Below are 22,208 nucleotides of genomic sequence, written 5' to 3' on the forward strand. Positions count from 1 at the left end.
ATACAATATAAATAAGTTTAAGTCCAAGAGGCTAAAAAATTCTAATCAGGTGGGAGGGGCTCTAAGGCGTGAGCCAACCCCATGAATGGTTTGTATGAGATAGGGATGTTTTGTACAAGATTATAAAATATAAAGAAGTAAAAAAATGGTTTAAAATGAGCCAAGTTATTTTTTAAAACATGGATTTAATTAGTTTAGCCTCCTGGACATCTTTCATTTTTACAAATTTTTATAGCTCCAAATTATGACATTTTTAGTTTAGTATATTTAGAGATAAAATGAGTAGAACCACAAAATATTCCTTTAAAAATGTTTTTCTTTTGCCATGGATTCAGAAAGTATATATTGCACTGAATTTTGGTCTTATCTCATTTAGACATGGATGCTTTTACATTGATAAAATGGTATAAGTGAAAGCTGTTTATACAGTTTTGTTTTGGAGCATCATTGATGAAGGAATTTTCCAAAAGAGGTTGGTCTTCTGTACAATAGAGTATTTCCTATTAGTGCTTGAGATTACTCTACCCATTCTGTTGTTTAAATATGTAGTTTGCAAATCAGATATTCCTGCCTTTCACAAACTTAAACTGGGTTTGAAGTAGTTTAAGAGTGGGATCTAAGATCATGTAGTGAACACCATCTCTTTTATTTTCTTCCCAAACCAGTATGCCATAATTTGTGAGTGTCATTAATTTTACCCATTTTTTCCTGGCTACCATGGATCAGATTGCTGGCTCCTGCTGCTAACAGCAGTGGGAATCTAATGAGTTGGTGCAGAAACAATGCACAAGACTGATCAGCATTATTCTAGAACTGGAAAGTTTATGCGGTATCATTGTACGCCACCCAGAGTCACTTTTTGTGAGATGGGCAGCCATATAAATTTGATAAATAAATAAATAAAAATCAGTAATAATTCTGGCAGCTTTCTTTTTTGCACTGTATTAATATTACAGTATTAATATTTGTGAGAGATAGGTACACTTCGTGGTTCAGTGACTACAGTTTGGCCAAGTACTTCAAAAATTAAGTTGGGCAGTCATGCAAACAAAACGCTACAAAAGATTCTGTAATCAATTATCTTTTATTTTGTTCATTTACTATTGTCAGACAGTTTTTAAAAGATATTTATCTTTACATACAGAGAGAGACTGAGTTGTCAGTAGAGCAGTTTGAACATAAAAACAGTCAACCTCATATCACTACATTTTCAAAAAAATATACACCACTTTTTATACATTATAGGCTTGGTTGCTGGAGAAATAAAATGGCACATGTTAAATGCTGAAAAGAAAATCAATGGCAACACTAACTCTAATGTCTTTTTGAAGTGGCAAGTAACAGTCACTTGTTCTTTTACCATCTCCATTTCACCTCTCCAGGCATATGCCTAAAATTACACCTATGTGAAAGCAGGATTTCATGATGTGATAAAATTGCTTCTGAACACCATAATATTGGAATGACTATGTGTAGGGAAATGTACATTAAATGTTTTCACATGGGAAAAAAAAAATTCTGTAATCCCTTTCCCTGATATCTAGTCTCCTACATAAAATGAACTTTTGTTTAAGCATTGTATCCAATCACGAACAGACATGTACAGCCTTCTATTCTCCACTGGTATGTCACACAAAATTAACAAAAATGTCTATATACCCATTTGGGGGGAAGGGGATAAAAAAGAAGGAAGTATGCTCATTACACATGCCCAGTTTTTTAATATTAGATATTTAGCACATACAAAAAAGTATGATATAAACTAGTTTCTTACACTGATTTTACTGCCTTGATTCCAAGGATAGAAGTAAGATTAGGAAATATATACTAACAAATCTGGTGGCTAAAATATTTTCATATACAGTACTTTTGAACAATAGCACTTGGTTACAAAAACACCACAGTGATGATTATTGGTACATTAAAAAAATCTTCCTTTATGTGAAAATAATCAGAACAAATAACTGCCCAATAGATTCCTAGGTTAAATCTACATCATTTTACAGAACCAAAATCATTTGCCCCTAACATACAGTTTGCCTATTTTCAACACTGTTGCAACTCAAGCCATCCTGTAGACCAGGCTAAATGATAACTGTACACAAGGCGATGAAGACTGCTAGAAAATCACATTTTTAAACTGAAAAATGTGACTCATTTAAATCTGAAGAACATTTCAGAATCTTCTTATAATCTGTAGCTACATTTAAGCTGTAAAGTTACCCGCAATACACATTTTTTAAAACCATAAAGCACATATTGTGCCTACCTACTTCTGGCCTGAGACACATCCAGAGAAGAAACAAAATAAAAATGCACAGATCAAAGTGAGTGATGGTTAAAGTGCTTCTCAGGTCTGTAATCTTCATATTAAAATAAAAATATAATACATTCTTTCCAACTTCTTAAACACTGACTTCATTATATCTCTCTGTTTCCTATACATAAGACTGGGGCCTTCCAGCTACATGACAGCTCCTGAAACTTGCTGATCAGCCATCCCAGCCCATATGGATAACACCAAACTGAAAAAAGCTGCTACAGATTTTCAAAATAAGGGTGAAATGGGACTGAAATGGGATGATGATCAGGAGCACAAGCAACTGGGCACTTTTACTTTGAAAGCAGCAGCAGCTGTACAAAAGTATCTATGGAATCTGACAAAAGCTCATTTACATCAAAAGATACACTGGTTTTCCTTTGAGTATAAGCCCCCTGCTGCCCAGGATTAACGGAATCCAGTCTATCAGCTTTTTCCTAGAACTCCAACTTACTTTGGGAGGGAAAGGGTAGAATGTGGAAAATCAAAGGCAGTGGAAGGAATAGGGATGGCAGATAACTTATCTTTTAGTTCTTACCTCTGTCATTACTATCTACACCAGTGTTTTTCAAACTTGGCAACTTTAAAATGTGTGGACTTCAACTCCCAGAATTCCCCAGACAGAATTGATGTCTGAATTCTTCAAGACTGAACACAAGGAGCCAGAAGTTAAAATGACAGATTCCAGTCTTCCAAGAGGTGAACTCTCTAGAATGGGTTCAGAAATATTCTATTATTGGGTTCAGAATATTGAGATGGGCCTATCTGAGCTCCAATTTCTCCACCAAAAGTACACCTTAAAAAGGAAAAAAAGAAACTGGGAGCCCAAACAAGCTATACGGATTAATATTAATAAATCAGATCAAAAGTCTGCTTGCGGAGAGGGGAGGAGCTGCTTTAGCATTCTTTGCAAGTGGTGTGGATTTTTGCAGTGGGGGGCTCATGTTTGAATCTTTCCAATTCTAAAATGTGCTGTTTGTAGTACAAACTAGAATTTCTATTTAAGGCAAACCTGATAAACCTCATTATATCTGTCCTGGATTAAGTCCCACAAAATTAGGCTGAAACCCAGCTCCCATCAGTTATAGTAGCCATGTCTAATGACGATGAACACTACAACAAAACTACCCCCGGAGGCTGATCGGGGATGCAAATCCTAGACGCACTACGCTGTCTCACACATGAATGGCTTGGTAATCCTTGCTTATCTAATGTCAGCAAATATCTGCACCTAACATCTCAATTCTTTCACATCACGGCAGCCTAGTTTTCATTCTCTATCTGGGAGAGTTTCTCTATGCCTACTGTAGAAATGCTTCTAAGAAGTCTTACATTTTTGTATTTAAGAAGATTGTATCCATTTAATATGTTTATCAAAACATCCAAAGTTATTTCTCTAAGTTTACTATAAGTACTTCAAAATTTAGTACTCTTTTAATTTTTAAAAACAGCTCATAACATCTTCCCAATAACCACTTCTAATCTTCATTGATGGTGGGTGTCAGTTATAAACATTAACCTAATTGGTATTTCCCCCCATGGTTTTAATGATTTCCAATTTCTTTTGTAAATTTCTCGCAAAATCAATTCCATTTGAAGCATCTTTTTTTCTAATTCATAGGACAATCTAGTGAATAAAAATCTGCACTCAAAATATGTGAGCCTACATGTTTGTATAAATGTCTCCAAAACAGCTTTTCTACATAATCAGGTTTTACAAGCTGACTGAGGAAAATGATCAACAAAATAACGCACACCACTTAAAAAGCTGTTGGAACCTTGAAACAAGTTGAAGGATTTTGATAAATTAAGTGGAAGAAAAAGAAGAATTAAGCTATCTAACCTGGAGCTGGTTTGCCTTCTATTAAAAGGTTTCCTAATATCCAATCCAGTATAGATAATAGTAAACATGATGGCTGCTGGCCATTTAAGGGCCTGAGCCATCAAGCAGATCTTGCCATCTGGGGATTGCTTTTGCTAGATTGACACAGACGATTAGTAGCAGCAGCAGCAGCAGCAATATTTGAGATTTCTCAAATCATACTAGCACACTACTTGAAAGCTATCATGTCTGACTTTTTAAAACAGACTTGAACTCAACAGACTTCTAAAAATAATTAAATATTAGAATGATTCAGGTAAGTATTGTGCTTCAGCTTGTTCGTAACTTTATTAAAAATAGACATTTTGATCTAAGAAATTAATTTGATATACTGTAACTGTACTGTATTTAGAATGCTAGATCGGTAACATAGCTTTCTTGAACTTAAAGTATGCAAAATATAAAGAAAATTCTTGGAAAATAGAAATATTTCACCTTTATTCATTCATTATAAACATAGATTCTAAAAATAAAACACCCAATTGTATAGGGCTTATTTCAAGTATTCATTTAATTCAGCATTATTATAAATAAGTCCTATAACTGACTAAGGCAGGGCTAAACGATAAAGCAATATCCAAAGGAAGACGTGCACCGGGAGGTCTGCTTAGAGAAAGGGGGCAGCAGATCTTGTGCTCTTTAGTGCAGGTCCTGCTTTCAACTTCTAACAGGTGGAGGGTCGGGCAATATCAGACTGACTTTTGAAAAACATTTCATAAGAAGATAAAGAAGCTTCCAAAGGGTGCATGGCTGAGCGTGACGTGAACAAATGCCAGGAAACTAAAATGGTGATTAATGCTTTTTGATTGACAGAAGCCTCAGCACAGTCTGAAAAATAGGAAGGTTAATATAAACTGGAACCTCATTTGCAAAGCACAGCACATTGCTTTGTGACAATATTCTATCAGAGCAATAATTAGGGAAGCCATGCATAATTACTGTTGTCCCAGAGTAAATAATTGGAGCAGAAGAGGAAGAGGAGATCACTGATTATCCCACTTGGCTTTAAACCGAAATCCTTCGAAAGTGCTGATCTCCATGTTGAACTTGCCTCACAGGTCCCTTTCACACACACGCTGGATGCTTTTTCCCAGATTAAGGCTTTAGGCAGGGAAAACAGTAAAGGCATGTTTAAGGGCAGCATTTTGGTATAACTCTGTCACTGGACTTTGTTGGTCATAACAACGTGCTTGAAAATTGAACATCTATGCTACTGAAGTCAGAACACCTTTAGCACAAGGCAGAAACCAGTTTCATCATAAAAGCCATCAGGTTTCATTTAGTTAGGAAGAGGGGCAGAGTAGCAGAGCAGCCTCAGGATGCAAGCCCTGCCTCTTTTCTACAGCCCAAAGGGGCGGAGCTTATGCTTTCCTCATTCTCATCACAGGAGCAAGCGGCTGTGGATGCTCCTGGGATGGCCCATCCTTATAAACAATGGGGAAGATTAATAATTTTAAGGCAACACTGTCTATTTAGCAGAATTGGAATGGAAAAGCTTTGTGAAATATGAAAGCTTTGACACAAGGAGAACTGTAAATCATAGATATGTATGTATTTGCACCCTCATTTTTTGTAGTTTTATTTTCAATAGTCCCTTGGATTCCACTTCAACAGTTCCTTGGTTGAGCCACTTTCAGAGGGCTCAAAAAAGTAGTTTGGCTGTTGAAACAGAGGCAGCTAGGGGATATTAAAACCACTGCATATGTCCTTCTGGCTAAGAACCTGCTTTCTATAATCATACAATCAGCACTGCAAACTCAGCATGGACTTCTCTGTCACTACATTTGATGCCATTGCCTATCTGTCCACAGAAACTGGAGTAAACCTTTAGAGCAGTGTTTCTCAGACTTAGCAACTTTAAGATATGTGGACTTCAACTCCCAGAATTCGCCAGCCAGCCAACCCACATACCTTAAAGTTGCTAAGGTTGAGAAACACTGCTTTGGAGCATCAGAAGAAGAGCAGCAGCTGTGTTAGATGTCCCACATTTTATATTTCTCCCCTAGAGATATTCAGTCCTGCCTGTCACATGTCACAAGGGAAGTAATTTTTATAACCTAGAATCTAGTAAAATTGAGTGGCTCTCAGTTCCACCTAATCTAGGAATTTAATCTCATGTACTATGACAAAATGAATTACTTATTCCACATATTGATTCCACACGTTCTATTTACGTTAACATATAGCTACTTAGATACAGAGAAACAGACGTTTACTCGTATCCTACAAGTTGAAGGATCATCATCCCAAAGCGGGGGATAACAAGCCAGTTTCTCATATCAACATTTGGATGTAGCAGTAAGGCAGAACTGAAGAGGATCCTAGTTTAGTGATCACGAGAAGTGAACAGACAGTTTGTGTACCAGATTGTCCCAAATGTCTTCTCCCTCTTGTTGGAGTAGCTAAACTAGTAAGGATGTACTCCATCATATCTGAGCACAAACTGTTGGTTTTCTGCTCCACTGCCAAATCAAACCCTGAAGCCAGGCTTAAATATGTTTACTTCCTCATTAGTTTACTGCTGGCAGGTGGAGTCAAGTGGAGCAACTGAGCTGCATTGACTGTAATATCAACTGTTGAGGCAGGATTGCTATTTACTGAAAAACTATTCCTATATGTGAACAAGCATTTACATTTTGATGTGAATAAAAGAGGAAGAATGGCACATTTTCTTTTTTATATGATTGCTATTTTTAAGCCTCATATTATTAAATTATGACTTATTCATTTAATTTACCATAGTTAATGAGGAATAACATTATTTAAGTACTGTATGATTACTGAATCCTTAATTATATAATACATGTGGTACGTGGCACGCTTTCCATCTTACATGAATATTATCTTTCATTAATCCAGGGCCTTGGATTTAATGGACTGAATTTTAATCCATCAAATGAAAGAAAATGTAAGATGATATTTTAATCTTTAATCAGTCAACTGTTCTACTTCCTCCAAAATTACTTTTTAAAATATTTTTAGTGAAGAAAGTTATATTACTTTCTTCCCCATCTGGGAGAGTTTAAAATTGACTATTATATATGACAGTAACACTTTCTTCTTACACTTTCTGTAGTCCATATATCTTTGGGGCATTACTTTTTTAAAAGACCAGTGAAATAATGAATTTTCACTCAATCTACAATGGATTAAAACACCTTCTCTTTGCTCTTTCCCACCTCTAGAGAAACACTGGTGTTATTGTGAGAGAGTGTTCATCACAAGTCCTGCAAGGAAATACCAAAGTGGGGACTCACAGGGACCCTTAACCCTCCTTATGCACTTCCCAGAAACCTAAGAAATTTATGCTGCTGAGGGCCAGTGGCATACTGCCCAGAAGCAAGAGATTGAATTGCTTCTAGTTTTGGGGTGGGGTGGGGTGGGGTGGGGTGGGGGAGTGCTGGTGGATTGGTTTCAAAAGTTATTAAGGCTTCTTCTAGGTTTGACATAAAGCAATGGTAAACACTTCCCAGGTCCCCTCCCTGAAAATTCACCCCCTTCCGCGATGTTACTGTCCTGCTCCCTGTGGCCCTTGAACACTGAAAGAATGGCTGCCCTTGCCCCAAAGACAATAGATTCCTACAAGGCCTCAACAAGTTTAACAAGCACCTTTCATTGTGCAAAAAGGTGACCACAAATAAAAGTCTGAAAAGTCAGACAGGTGGCAATGGTGAACTGCAACTATCTGATGACAATATTATCTGGTGCCTCCATGGAAGAAGGCCAGCAGAGAACCATTCTCTTGCTTCTTAAGAAGTTGAAAGCTGCCACAGTCCACTTCATCCTTCTCAGTCACTTCGCTATGCTTTCACTCTGAACTGAAGTCCCTGCTAATTCAGAGCCAAACTACTTGCTTAGAAATAGCCTTGGTGAGGTTCTAGCACTGAATGCAAGCAAAGTACCACTTGCTGTTGAGATTTCTCCCGCAACCAATAAAACATTATTAAGTTTCAACAAGAGATAAAATTTAAAGAAACAGAAAAGTAAAAGGTATTGCTGGCAACCTAGCCCATGAAGACAAACAAGACAAAGGAAAATCTTCTCCACAGGCCTGGTAGAATCCCAGATGTTTTGTGTGTCACAGAACTCAGATCATTTAAAATGCTATAATCCTAGGATCTCAGATTTCCTTGTGCAAAGCAATGCCAACGGGACAGACTTGGGTTTGTAAAGATAAGAACATCCAAAGAGAGCAAGCCACAGAGGAAGCTGCTAAGACCTGCCTTCTCCACGCACACAAGATCAATGGGCTTTTTAAGAGGAGTAGTAACATTAAAATAAGATACAATTTCCACAAGAAGCAGCTGATTCTTTCCCTCCCTCCGCTTACTTGTTAGAGATGGGTCGTTTTTGTACCAAGTCTGGGTTGCTAGGTAACTACTTTTATGAGTCATCTGGTTTCTGACTTATTGTTCTTTTGAGCATTTTTCAAGCTGGTCAACTACATGGCATCTCATTGACTGAATCTTGCGTTGCCGTTTCAAGGACCTCAGCCATGCAGCAGTGTCCATAACAGGAATGCTTATATCCTCCCAGAATAACCCCCACTTTGCAAGCTCTTTCTTTCTTGCCAATTCTTCTTTGCGATCAACTTTTGACTAGCTGATAGAATGATGTTGTGTTTTATTTTTATTTCCCCAAATGACACAGTTTAAAATAGGAAACCAATTCCATACAGACAGTAGGAAGGAGAACCAGACCAGAAATAGGCCAGCGAGGTCATTAAGAGCAGCTCCTCCATTATCCCTCCACCAAGGCTTTTAAATCATCTAATTGATCGGCAGCTGAAATTTATTCCACATCAGAAGCATCGTTGTCAGAAAGATGGTAATTACTTCCCTTCACCCGGATATATTCAATATACCTCCCATCATCAGAATCTGAAATGCCACATGTACATAGCGAGGTCTCAAACAAGCCTTCAATTTCCTCTAGTTTTTTTCCTTTTGTCTCTGGAAGGCAGCCGTAGAGAAAAATGAGGCCCACAAAAGCAAATCCAGCATATAGAAAGAATGCTCCTGCAGTTAAAAAAAAAAAAGAAGAACCACCCCACACAGAGTTGTTATATGGTTTTTTAAAAAGTCTCTAAGATTTCTCTTAGATTCATATTTCCAAAATATTAAGTGGAAGGTTTCATTCAAAACATCTTATAAACTGAAGGACATCCCTACAAAGCTAATATTCACCTAAGGATCAGAAGCAGAGACTTAGCATGTTTATAGATGACAAGTTTCCTAGTCCTACCAATCAAATGGTATGATATTCCACATTTTCTTCCTTAATGCCCAAAAAATAGAAATGAAGAAACAGGAAAACACGAGAGGGCCAAAAAGAGAAGAAGCCCTCTAGGTCCTCCTTAAGGTTGACCCTTTTTAGACTTCATGGGCTACCACACCTCCCAACAGAGACTCATCACTGGAGTGGTTCACTCTTATACTTCAACCCTGTCACTGATGTGGTCACCTTAAAGGGAAGCTGCTTTCTCTCCCTGGGATTATCCTCTTTTGGGCCCACCTCCATGTGGTCCTTAATTGATGGGTCGACCTGAAGACATGGCAACATACTTAGGTAAAAGCAGGCTATCATGTATGCAAAGCAAACAGTTTTAAAAAATGGAATACTGTCTTCCCTACTAAGGAACTCCTAAAAACAATAATCCAGAAACGCTTCAGAGGGCCTCAGTCAACAACTCCTGAAAGCCACTGTATCTTTTCCGGAAACCGTGCAACTGCCTTCTGTGGCCGCAGCATGATCCTGGGACAAAACACATTTGGTTTAAGGAACTGCTGATGGGTGTAATGTTTGTGGCCACACATGGCCTGAACAACCTTTCTCCTTCCAAGCTGAAGCCTTGCACAATACGTATCTCTATCTATAGCTATAGTTATAACTCCTCCCCCCTTCACCTTTCAAGGTGAGAAATTAGGCTGTCAAACAAAATAACTGAAAATGAAAAACTAAAACTCCAGCTGTCTGAAATTAAATTGTTCTGGGTATTGTTTAAGATAGAAAAACATTTCTTACCATAATAGGTCAGATATTCAGCTGTATGCAGAAACGTCAGTGACACCAGAACATTGAAAATCCAGTTCACACCAGAAGAACATGCATTTCCTGTACTTCTTGCCCAAAGGGGATAAATTTCGGAATTTACTGTCCAAGGCATTGGTCCCATTCCTTTTACATGTAATTGAAAATAACCATTAAGTAATTAACTTTAACTGAATATTCATAAATGATAATGATCTACAAAGATGCAAAGTAAGAAATGATTAACAGTGGTGGAAGATGCTCTGAACAATATTTGGCTTCAATAGAAATACATGACATGAAGAATATTAATCCTAATATAATGTATTATCACTAGACCTATTGCCAGAGCAGTACAAATGCCACACTTTTAACACTGGACCAAACTTGAATTTATTGCCAAAGTTATACTGCCTGGTACTTTTTAAAAGAGGTGGGTAGAAGTTCAGTTTACGTTCTTGTTTGTTTTTAACAAATGGGAATACTGTGGGAACTCTAATCATTACTGCATACAGGTAGTCCTCACTTACCAACCACAACTGGGACCTGCAATTCCATCACCAAGTGATGCAGTCGTAAAAGGAAACATTACATGACTGCACCCAACTTACGGGTGCAGTTCTGTCTGCAGTTGTGAAGCGAATCACACATGGTTTTTAAGTGCAACATCACATGATTGTGACTTCCTGCTGGAATTGACCTTGCTTGTCGGAAGCCGGCTGTGAAAGTCACAGATGATCATGTGACTGCAGGATGCTGCAACTGTAGTAAATAAGCGCTGGTTGCCAAATACCCAAATTATGATCACGTGACCATGGGGATGCTGCAATGGCTGCAAGTTTGAGAACTTGTAAATCTCCTTCAGCACCACCATAACTTTGAACAGTTGCTGAACAAGCAGTTGGTAAGCAAGGACTACCTGTATATGACTACAGTTTAAGCAGTTGATTCTCATGAACTAACTCTTCCCCCCCACTAACATTTTTCCCTACACATGAATAGCATACTGAAGTCATTTTAGCAACAGGAATAAAAAGTAATGTTTGAGAGAAGCATTGAGAAAAGCAAGGATATACAGATTTGTTTGTTTGTTTTTGAATTATTTGAATAAAGAAGCCTGGAGAAATGAAAGGTAGATTTTGCAATGTTGGATTAAAAAACTACCCCAAATCTTTATTAAAACAAAAGAGTGTTAATGGATACCATGAATGCTATTATGTCTACTGTTGGGATCAAAGGGGGATTTTCAATCCGTGGGAAAGTGTACATCCTGTTTTTCTTCATTCATTGTTTTCTATCCATCTGGAATTGATTATATCCATTATTTGAAAACAGTATCTCTTTCATTACTCTATAAAATAACAAGGTTAGGTAGCCAAGGAGATAGTATATTCAAACAAATACAGGGCAACCAGTTCATTCAATTTTATCTTCACAGAAAAGTAAAAATGCAGACATCGAAGACTTGTACCAGATTGAGAGTTTTTCCCAGTTGGTAACAGCCGATTTCTTTTAGTCAAGAAAAGTAAGCTTGCCAAATTTGTTTACCTGGTGCAAAGAAAACTAGATACAAAACAAGTCCCAGCAGTGCAGTCCATGAATACGGGGTTGGGCAGAAGTTATAGGCCCAAAAGATGTCTTCTGTTTTGAGTCTGGTCTCATTTGAGCATCTGCAAGATAGCCACCACACAAAAGAAACATTTGAAGGTAAATTCAGTGCCTACTTGCAAAGAGTAAGAATACAGAGTTAGAGCAGACACAGACTCATGACCATCAAGCGTAACTCTTGTCCTCAAAGAAACTGAGCAGCTTCTGCTTAAAAGCAGATAATGGATCACTGGGCATGTTCAGGGCAAAATCCTTGGAACAGTATCAGAAATCTATTTCATTGTGGAATTACTCAGGCAGTTAAAAATTATCTTATTACTTAATTCCAAACACAATAATTTTGTTTTTAAAGTAATGTTTATTTCCTTTCTCAATGGATAATTAGATATTCCCGACCTTCTGTAACCCCTTTAAATAGGAGAACCTAAAGTAAATGCAATTCTTTTGGAATCTGGAATAAAGTTCTGCATACAAATATGGAGAATTTTCAGAACCTTATTATAGCAAATATCAGTATGTTTTCAAGTGCCTAAAAGATCAGTTTTTTCTATAACATTTGATCTTTGGAGAAAATTGCATTTCGTAAGAACTTAAGAACCAAGGAGCCGTACAACATAAACAAAAACAACAAAATGAGGGCTGCAGGCCTACAAGCAAAATAAACAGCTCAATTTTTCCTTTGTCCAAGGGAAGCAGAATGCCAGCTGATGAGCACTGGCTTGGCTTTCATGTGCAGATATGTGGAAAAGAACGCAAGGACTGAGAAATGCTATAACTTAGGAGCTCAATCGGATTTGAATGCTAAGCAAATGTAATGCATTACCTAAAAACTAAGGGTATCCAGGCAATCTTTGTCTTTATTGTGAAGAATAGCGCTGTACTAAACAGATTGCTCCTACAGTACAATCCCTATTCCATTGCTGGAATATTACACAGTCAAATTAAGCTGTACTTCTATTTGATTCCAGATCAAATTTCAAAAAACTGTTTTGGAGCATGGAATAGACATATGCTATGTTTGCATTCCCACATGCATGTTTTGTTATTGTTATTTATTTTGTTGTTTTTAAACTTGTTCACCGCCCAGAGCTGCCTTGGCGAGAGGGAAATGAATGAATGAATGAATGAATGAATGAATGAATGAATGCGTGCGTGCATGCTCTGAAGAACCTTTTTTGAATTGAACAAGAAATACTTCTCATTATGTGGCCAGAGTATTTCAGTTTTGTCTTTAGATAGCTAAAATGCATTTGTTAGTTATGCCCTTAAACCATTTAGTCCTGCTGTATCTCCAAATTTAAAGCTATTTAAAAATTTAAATAGATTCATTGTGTTGCATATTTTATATGTGTACTTGCAACTTTTTTCATTGGCTGTTTTTTGTCATTCCCTTTCCTTTTCTGCCGTCGATGGTTATATCCTATACCCATTTTTGTAAACTGCCACAAATAATAGCACATTTTAAAATGGCCATTTCCTTCCCTGACCCACCACGGATAGCCAAATTCTTGCCTCTACATCAGTTTAAAGTATAGACAATAGGATAGCAACTTCACTGCATATGACTTACTTTCAGTATTGCTTTTCAGAAATTTTTTTGGGCAGGTGCACAGCAATGAATGCAGGCTGATTATCCCTGCTCAAGTGTCTTAAAGAAAGCAAACAATACTATAATTGGCTTAGTAATTTCATTTCAGACAGTACAGCAGCTGCCCACTAGTTCAACGTCCTCTTATGAATGCAGCAAATAAAGATGCTAGTCAGTTTATCGTCTTGCAGTCCGCAGGGATCAATGCACTGAACAGCTGACATTCTTAGCTAAATATTCCTCATTAAAATGGGCAGAATGTGCAGAGCAATCACACATGTAAGCTCAAAACTCATGAAGACAGCAGTGCATTTCTGAACACTCTGCACACTAGTTCTATTTTTGGCATTCATATTGTTTTGTTTGGCACTTGTAGAGTTAATGTTAATGCTTGTATATGAAATACGTATATATATAAAAATATATATGTATATATTTTTTTCTCTTAAGCTCTGAGAGAGGCAGCATTATTTGAGTATGATCCTGTGTTGTTCTAGTGCCAGTCACCTGATGATGCTGAGGACTGCACATTAGTTTTCAAGCCAGATGTACTGCAGAGGCAGCAGCACCAGGCAGCTGGGAAGTAATTTGGAAAGAATATCAAATCTATATTACAGCATTTAATATTGGTAGTAGGAAAGCAATGGGAAGCAGTGTAAGTGGGGACCAGCACAATCCATCTGCAGCAAGCTGGATCAGCATCTGAGAGAGCTCAAGAGGAACCTCTGAATAGTCATGATACAGAGAGAAAGTGTTCGTAAAATCCCACATTAATATTCCTCTGAAGTGCAAACCTGGTGTGCCCAAGACTTTGTGTAAATCCAAACTTCATTCAGGTCATTAATATAAACTGTGGATGAGACCAGGTTGGAAGGAAACAAAAGGATGCACATATTTCTATTACTTCTCTTGCAACAGTAAGCAGATATGTGCATCCAAGAAGCATAATCATAATTTATTTTCATCTCTCTTTGAGTCTTATTACTAAGTTACTTATCTTCTCATCTACTGATATTCCACCTAAGTGAAAAGATGGGGCAAGGGCAGACGTTTTATGAAACTGTGGAGTCCTTGATGGTTGTTTGTTTGCTTACAGACGTTTCATTACCCAACTAGGTAACATCATCAGTACTAGGGTGTGTGGGGTTTGCTCACTGTTTATATACAGTGGCTTGCCCTGCCAGTGTTGGTGAAGGGTGTGGTTTGCTCCTTGGTAATCCCTTGATTAGGGTATTGTTTTCTGCTTGATTGTTTGGTGTTAATCCCTGCTTATTTCATTGTTGGCTGCTGGAGAGGATGTGTTCTGGTTTTTTGGTTTCCTTCTTAGCTTTTTTATTGTATCTCTTAAATGGCGTGTAAATGTGGTTTATCTCTATGTGTCTGTTGATGGCTGATTTGTCTGAATGCCAAGCTTCCAGGAATTCCCTAGCATTTTTGGAGTTAGCTTGGTCTAGGATGCTCACAGTTTCCCAGTTGAAACTATGGTTGAGTCTGTCCATGTGCTGTATGTTGTAGATAACTCCTGTTTTTAATTCTTGGGGTCCTGGGTCTTTAGTTGGTTTGTGTGCTACGGTGATGCAGTGTTGTTGTAATAGTCTGTTGGTTGTTTCTGAGATATTTTTGATGTATGGTAGTGTTTTCATAGCTTATGTTGGCTGTTCTGTAGTGGTCAGGCATTTTATGAAACCTAGAATATGCCTGAAATAGGACTGAGATACTCACCCTCCACAAAAATGGTTGTTGGTGGTGATAAGATCTTCCTTAGTCTGCAGCTGTACATTGCACCCTCTTCAAAATTGTTGTTAATGGGCAGATAGTGAAGAGAGGGACAATGGGCTTTCTCCTTCAACATACTGGTGGCTATAATATCTGGAAGGACTGCAGATAGGCTTAGTCCATGTTCTACAGTGCAAGCAAAGAATCAAACTCTTTCCCATCTTTTTGGCATACCATAAACTTTTCATATTTGATAAATTAACAGAAAAATAAACATTCAATTTCCTTGTCATACTAGAGGATGATGGCATGTTGGAGGAATGGATAAGCTTTTGACATTATGCAAAAATCTTCAGACAGTAAATATCTTCCCTCTGTGCTTTTTACCAGAGGTCCTCTTTGTGGTCTTTCATTGCATATGAGTTATGAAAAATAAAAATAGATGGCTTCCAGAAGAGCTAAAGGGAACCAGAGAATTATTTTGGGGGTGAACTGAGTGGCCTATCCACAATAAGTGGGAAATGAAGCTTTCCTGCTCATTCATCCCTCCCCATTTGCTGGAAAATCCAAGAACCTTCATGGGCTCAACACTTACCCAACAAAGGTGTCCTCTCTTCTCTCCCTCCCTCCTTTTTGCTTATTTCCCAGCCTGATAAAGAATTCTAAATATTTTGGGGATACCTTGTTGCTCTTAACTTTGGAAAACTTTGGTTTACTAATAAAGATATAATGTGAAATTGCAAACATCTGCTCTACTTTCAACAGCAATCATGTCTTGGAGTATACCCCAGGGTGATCAACCTAAATAAAAAATAGCAAAATGCTCTCCTCTCTCTTAATTCCTTCTCAAAAACAAGTAAGTGAATGAAGATTAGCCTAGGGGGATGCAATTCTTTCCCTGAAATATTTCCCCAAAGAAATGCACCCTCTTAATTACCCCTAGAATAAGTTGTTTTTAAAAGAAAATAACCAATCTGGGGCAAAGAACAAATGGGCGAAGAAGCTGTTCTCTTTTAACTCTAATCTGGTGCCTGCTCCTTCCTTCATTTCTTAGTTTTTAATTGCTTGGCTGATCTTGTTTCCAAGAAATTCCCAGGTTCCTGTCTCCCAGGATCAAAAAGTCAAAATAGCAGGCAGTTGTTTTCCAAACTGTCACATTTAATTAGCTTCTCCCTCTAACATAATTCCCCGAGTGGTGCAATCTTTCCCAAAGTTCAGAGTTTCTGAGCATATTTGTTAGAGTTGACAGTAGTGACATGTCAGAATTTAGCATTTCCCTCCCAACCTATATTTCAAAAAAAACCTCTGGAGTTATCTCAGTAAGATGATATTTCAGTTTTATATCAGCTTAGTTGCTGACAAAAAGGCTGACCCAAATCTCATTTTTTGAACAATAATTATTTTGGAATAATGAATTATAAATCTTTCAGAAGGAACAGTTATTAAAGTTTTCTTTACTGAAAGGGAATATGGCATGCTCACCATGTCCTAAGATTCTGGAGAACTGGCATAAACAAGTGGAATATATAGTTAATTATATAAGGGTGAACAGATGAAGCAGTCAAACAAAAATATAAGCATAGCAGTAAACTAAATTAGAAAATCCCATCAAATCTGCAGGCACTTAAGCATTCTTCAGCTTTGCACTGTGATTAGCTTTCTATAACTTCAGGAATCATAAATCAGTTATGATTCAGGTTACAGGCTGATGTGAGGAATCTAAAACTTCTAACTATAGTCTAGCAATATATATCTCCCAGCCTACACACACACAGTGTATATATATGTATGTATGTTTATTTATTTATTTATTTATTTATAGATAAGGATTGATTGATTGAAAAGACTTGTATGGCCATCCATCTTGGAACCACAACTCTGGGTGTCTTACAACAATTACATAAAACCAACATCATACAAAAAATAAAAACAAAAAACATTAAAAACAGAACCAAGAAAATCTGCCACCACAACCAAACTCCCTTGGTGCAGCTAACAGCACTGTCTTCCAGCTCCAGTTTCACCATAGCCCAGAGTCTGGGGGAAGAGCCAGTTCTTTACGGCTTTCCGGAAGGTTAAGAGGGTAGGGCCCTGCCAGATCTAATGGGGAAGGGTGTTCCACAGGGCCAGGCTGCCACGGAAAAGGTCCCTAGGTCCCACACGATGGCAACAGTTAAGGGGAGGGATCTGGAGCGTGCCTACTCTATCCAATTTGATGGGACAGGCAGATACTCTCAGGGAGACGCAGTCCCACAAATAACCTGGCCTGCTGCCATGCACCCAGAAAAAGACTGGAGCTAGCGCAGCTCGCACAACAGAGGTGTAACATGGCCAAACCTAGGGGCACCCAACAGTATGTGCTGCCACATTCCAGACCAGTTGTAACTTCTGGATGGTCTTCAAGGGCAGCCCCACGTACAGCACATTGCAATAGTCCAACTGGGAAGTGATCAAGGCATGACTGACCATGAGCAAGACCTCCTGGTCCAGGAAAGTGCACAATTGGCATACAAGATGAATCTGTCCAAAGCCGCCCCCAGCCATGGTTGCCACCCACTCCTCAGGCAAAAGCCATGAGTTTAGCAGGAGCCCCAATTTGTGCACCAGCTCAGTCTGGTGGAATGTCACTTATCTAATGTCAAAGATGACACATCACCAGAACATGGGGGGTCAAAAACCCAGAGCCACTCCATTTTGCCAGGGTTGAGTTGAAGCCAGTTCCTCCCCATCCAGACCCTTATAGCCTCCAGACACTGAGTCAGCAGCACAACAGGATCACCTGCCCAGCCTGGGGTGGAGATGTATAACATACTGATACTGCACCCCGTGCTGTCAAATGACCTCATCCAATGGTTTCATGCAGATGTTAAAGAGGAAAGGTGAAAGATCACGCCCGGAGGTATCTCACACTGCAGGGGCCTAGGGCTCGACCTCTCCCCCTCCAACCTTGACTGGAACCAGCCACCAAGAAAGGAGGAGAACCACTGCAACACATCTGCTAGAACCCTATCCACTTCCTCAGGATCAACCGGCTCAAACTCCTCCCAGACGACAGGGCTCAAATATGTTTTGGTCACTTCCAAAGGACCTCCCCAGATGGAGTCTGACTCTTGAGTGAAGTTAAGTGACTTTGTCCCAGCCGCCATCTTGATTCTTTTGACACTCCTTCAGCAGATATTTTATTTTATTTATTTATTTTCTATCCTGCCTTTATTATTTTTATAAATAACTCAAGGCAGGGAACATCCCTATTACTCCTTCCTCCTCCTATTTTCCCCACAACAACAACCCTTTGAGGTGGGTTGGGCTGAGAGAGAGTGACTGGCCCAAGGTCACCCAGCTGGCTTTCATGCCTAAGGCGGGACTAGAACTCACAGCCTCCTGGTCTCTAGCCTGTTGCCTTAACCACTAGACCAAACTGGCTCTCCTAACAGTGAGGCAGCTGTTGGTCTACAGTGAAACTCAATGTAACAAGAAACGCAAATATAAAGGTGACATTTTAAAGCAATGTAATAAATACATAAGCTGGCCAGGGTCGAAGAAACAAGAACATGTCCGATTGCTAGCGTGAACTATAAACTGTGAATCTGTATCTCAGCAACTTCCTCCAAATTGCTGGCAAAGTGGAACCATAATAATTCTGCATTTCAATATGTCTGTGCAAACTGCTTATTTCCACAGTCATTATCAAAAGGAAGTACTGGGGCGGGGTGAGGGTTGGCAGGAGCTACAAGAAAATGAACTAATATTGCATGGCCTGTTATTGACCTTTGGGGATTATTCACAGTTCCAGGGGCAGGTTATTCTGTTCCATTACTAAACTGCTTGTAATTTTGAACTAATCTACAAGTGCACTAATTGAGAGAAGGAATTTGCAGTAAACAGGATGCTGCTTGGTTAGTTTCTTTCTCAAGGTGGGAAAATCATCTCATTGCCAAAACAGTAATAAGGAGAGACAGCGTGAAGGCTGATTCATGAATCGACTGGTCTTCTGTACCTTTATATAGTCTTGCAACTGGATTACTTGCAGCAATTTTGTACTATGAAAGGAAACATCTCCATTCCCTTGCATACAGAACAGAACTCAAACCCACTTGCCAAAATTAAGATTTGCTTTTACAATTATATTTTCCCACAACACATGTGAAATTTACTTTCACAAGACAGTAATTTACTTTCACAAGACAGGGCACCTACTGGTAGCTACAATTGTTTATAAGAAGCAAAAGTCCTTTTATTACTGTGGAGCCTGCTTTTTCTACTCCGTTTTCAAGGCGTGCTTTTGCTAACTTAGCTTTTCAGAAACACGACACAGAATCACATACATACCCAAAGTGCTGCAGAATCAAAGACTATATGCCATATTTTAACACTCCCCCACACCTATCTCCCCCCCGCCACCATCTTTGCCCTTTTGGCCACCCTGCACAATAGCACTCCTTGGTGGCACCAGGTCTGAAGTAGAGGCCCGAGGCCTTCAGCAGTCTCAGCCAGCTGCCACTGCCACCATTTTCCAAATAGCGTGCACTGATCTCGCGATGCCTTAGAAGGGTTCTGAGGCCTTCCAAAAACTCACGAGAAGGCCGTGCCCACCATTCTCCAAATAGCGTGGGCCATTCTTGCGATGCTTTGGAAGCTTTCCAAAGCATTGCGAGAACGGTGCACGCTATTTGGAGAATGGCACAAGAGGCCTCAGGAAGAAGGCCTGGTACAGCCAGCAGCTGCCTTGCATAGGGCCAGGCTGGGCACACCTCATCAGTGGAAGGAAGATGGTGAAGGTCAGCCAGGTGCAGCGGGGCCTGTAGAGTGCAGGCTGGTGGGGGAAGCTGGGGCTTTGTGCTGTGGCACTGGGGTGGCTGGCCGTGGCACGGGGCTTGAGGCAGCATTCAACTTTGAGGACTGGTTATAAGTCCCTTTGTTCAGTGCCGTCCTAACTTTGAATAGTTGCTGAACGAATAGTCGTAACTCAACGACTACCTGTAGTTTGAAGATGTAGCTCAAGAGGCTGCCACCTGTTTAAAAAGCTTCCAGTTGCATAAGAAGTTTCTGCTTTTTTATTGACATTATACAGAAACAGTTCATTGATAGACTCTATTGGTACAGCAGGGTTGTATGTGAAGATTTTTCTAAACATGCGAGTCAGCATACCAACACAGCACAGAGAAAAGCATCATCAGGCGAACAGAAAGTCAGCAGGGAATAAAGTCTGCTTCTCTCCAGCTTCCATGCAATTTATTATGACATTAAGCAACTTACAAGGCAATTGAACAGTGGTTGGGGTCACAATGGTGTCATTTTCATTAGCTTTGCCTTATCAATACGATTGCCACTGTATCCATACTGGGAAGTTTGTTTAGTACAAACGTGCTAAGAGCCATGCTGTTTAGCCTTCAGAGCATTTATCCCAAATTGATCTGACAGCAATGCAGAAGGTGTTGATAGACCCAAAGCAAAAATAGCATCCTATAACCAAAGGCAGCAAGTGGGGTGGACACTTAGGAAAACATTAGTTATGCTCTGAGTATCTTTTCCCCAACTTTCCATAAAGATATATAACTACTTATTTGGATAAATTAATTAAATTGAACCCAAAATAGATAAAAGAACAGGGTTGCTCATGATATTTTGAATGCTGAAACTGAGGTTTTGGAACTGCAGTGAGCTACAACTTGTCACAAATGTTGGCCTGATTAATTTCACTGCTAGGTGGTTTCAGGATGAGTTTAAAAACACATACCCAGTTCCAACCAAGCTCTTCAGTTTTTAAGACCCTACAGAACTTTTACCCTAGATTTTGTTCCTTTTATATTCCTTTTTTCCTGGATTATATTCCATTTTTTTGAAACAATATCCCCTTATTGTTTTTCTTCAGGCTATTGTTTATGAATCCAAGAAGGCATGACTAATTTGAAGGTCTTCTATTCAACTGCCATCATGAAAGATCTTAACAGAAGGAAGCTGCACATATCCTTGTTTCAACATTCCATTATTGTAAAAGTTATTTCAGTCATTAACCATCATTAAACACAATTATAACAGCTGTAATCAACAGCACAAAAATAGAAAAGACATGTTTGTCTGAAGAACAATGATTTACATTAATCACACTTGATGATGATTTTTGCTTTGAAATATTTCAAGTGTTTGGAAGGTGAACATGAGACTTCCAGATGACAGAATTAAGTTTTCTTCCCAAATGAATGAACTATCAGCACAATGGAACAGTCTTTCCTAATTTAAAAAAGAAACTCCAATTCACTGGTGCAACACTAACACAAAATGCATTTATTTTGCATAGCTGAAGCATTTTCAGTACATTTAATGAACCTAATTTATTTTTCTTTGATACTTTCTCATTTTTACAAATTGGGAGACCCAAGTTCTGATTCCCCCCCCCCTTAGAATTTAGAAGTATCAGAAAAGCCTTTGAGCTTTTCTTCTCTTTGGAGAGGGATAAACAGGTGCATTCTATTTCTGTGAACGTTTTAACAGCTTTAATAAGCAATGATGTGTGTATGTTAAGGGAGGGGATTAATTTACGTGCAAGTGTCTGAAAAAAGTATGGCATTCATTAAGAAGCAGTCTATTACTTTTGACAACGATGACACAATTTCTGTGACCTCTAGTGATCAGCTATGTTTGGGGAGCGAGGAATTAAGTTAGCTCTTCTGAGAGCTTTTAGTTTAGTTTCCCGCTTCCACAAAAACGCAGGAGACTTTCAGCTAACCAAGAGGATATGCAGGCTATAAAATATAACCTTGGACATTGCTGTGGGCAGGCATTTAATTTTGTCTGAGGAGCAACTGATTTCAAAATTGGGAACAATTTTGTTCAAGGGCCAAAATGAGATATCAGATGGATTTGTAAAGATATGGAGAAAGTGTACTCCATTAAACAGCCAGGAATGGACATTTCCCTCACGCTGTTCCCTTTTGGTTAAGCAATGTTCTCTAAAATGCAGGGAAAGGGTTAGGAGTAGTGAGCAAAAGTCCAGCTAAACCTAGTTCACATCAACACCACTATGCAGCTCCATACTTTTCTATCCTTACAAACCATGCTTGCTT

The 22,208-nt window shown here is 38.8% G+C and overlaps 1 protein-coding gene across 3 annotated transcripts in view; it reads right to left on the reverse strand.

The window, feature by feature from the left end:
• Positions 1-1,065: 1,065 nt before the first annotated feature.
• SLC2A13 (solute carrier family 2 member 13) overlaps positions 1,066-22,208 on the reverse strand; it is a 135,947-nt gene continuing 114,804 nt past the window's right edge. Inside the window, exons 8-11 of one of the 3 annotated variants that reach the window (XM_063307979.1) lie at positions 11,781-11,902; positions 10,227-10,379; positions 9,067-9,220; positions 1,066-5,030 (exon numbers count right to left, since the gene is read on the reverse strand). In XM_063307979.1, coding sequence (XP_063164049.1) covers positions 5,021-5,030; positions 9,067-9,220; positions 10,227-10,379; positions 11,781-11,902 — 439 coding nt within the window. In that variant the 3' untranslated portion in view covers positions 1,066-5,020. Of the gene's footprint in view, positions 9,221-10,226; positions 10,380-11,780; positions 11,903-15,150; positions 15,331-22,208 lie in introns of those variants that run through there. The other 2 variants (XM_063307978.1, XR_010068283.1) reach the window with 2 other exon arrangements.

This window comes from Candoia aspera, chromosome 7 (genome assembly GCF_035149785.1).
Source record: "Candoia aspera isolate rCanAsp1 chromosome 7, rCanAsp1.hap2, whole genome shotgun sequence".
Lineage (NCBI taxonomy): Eukaryota > Metazoa > Chordata > Lepidosauria > Squamata > Boidae > Candoia > Candoia aspera.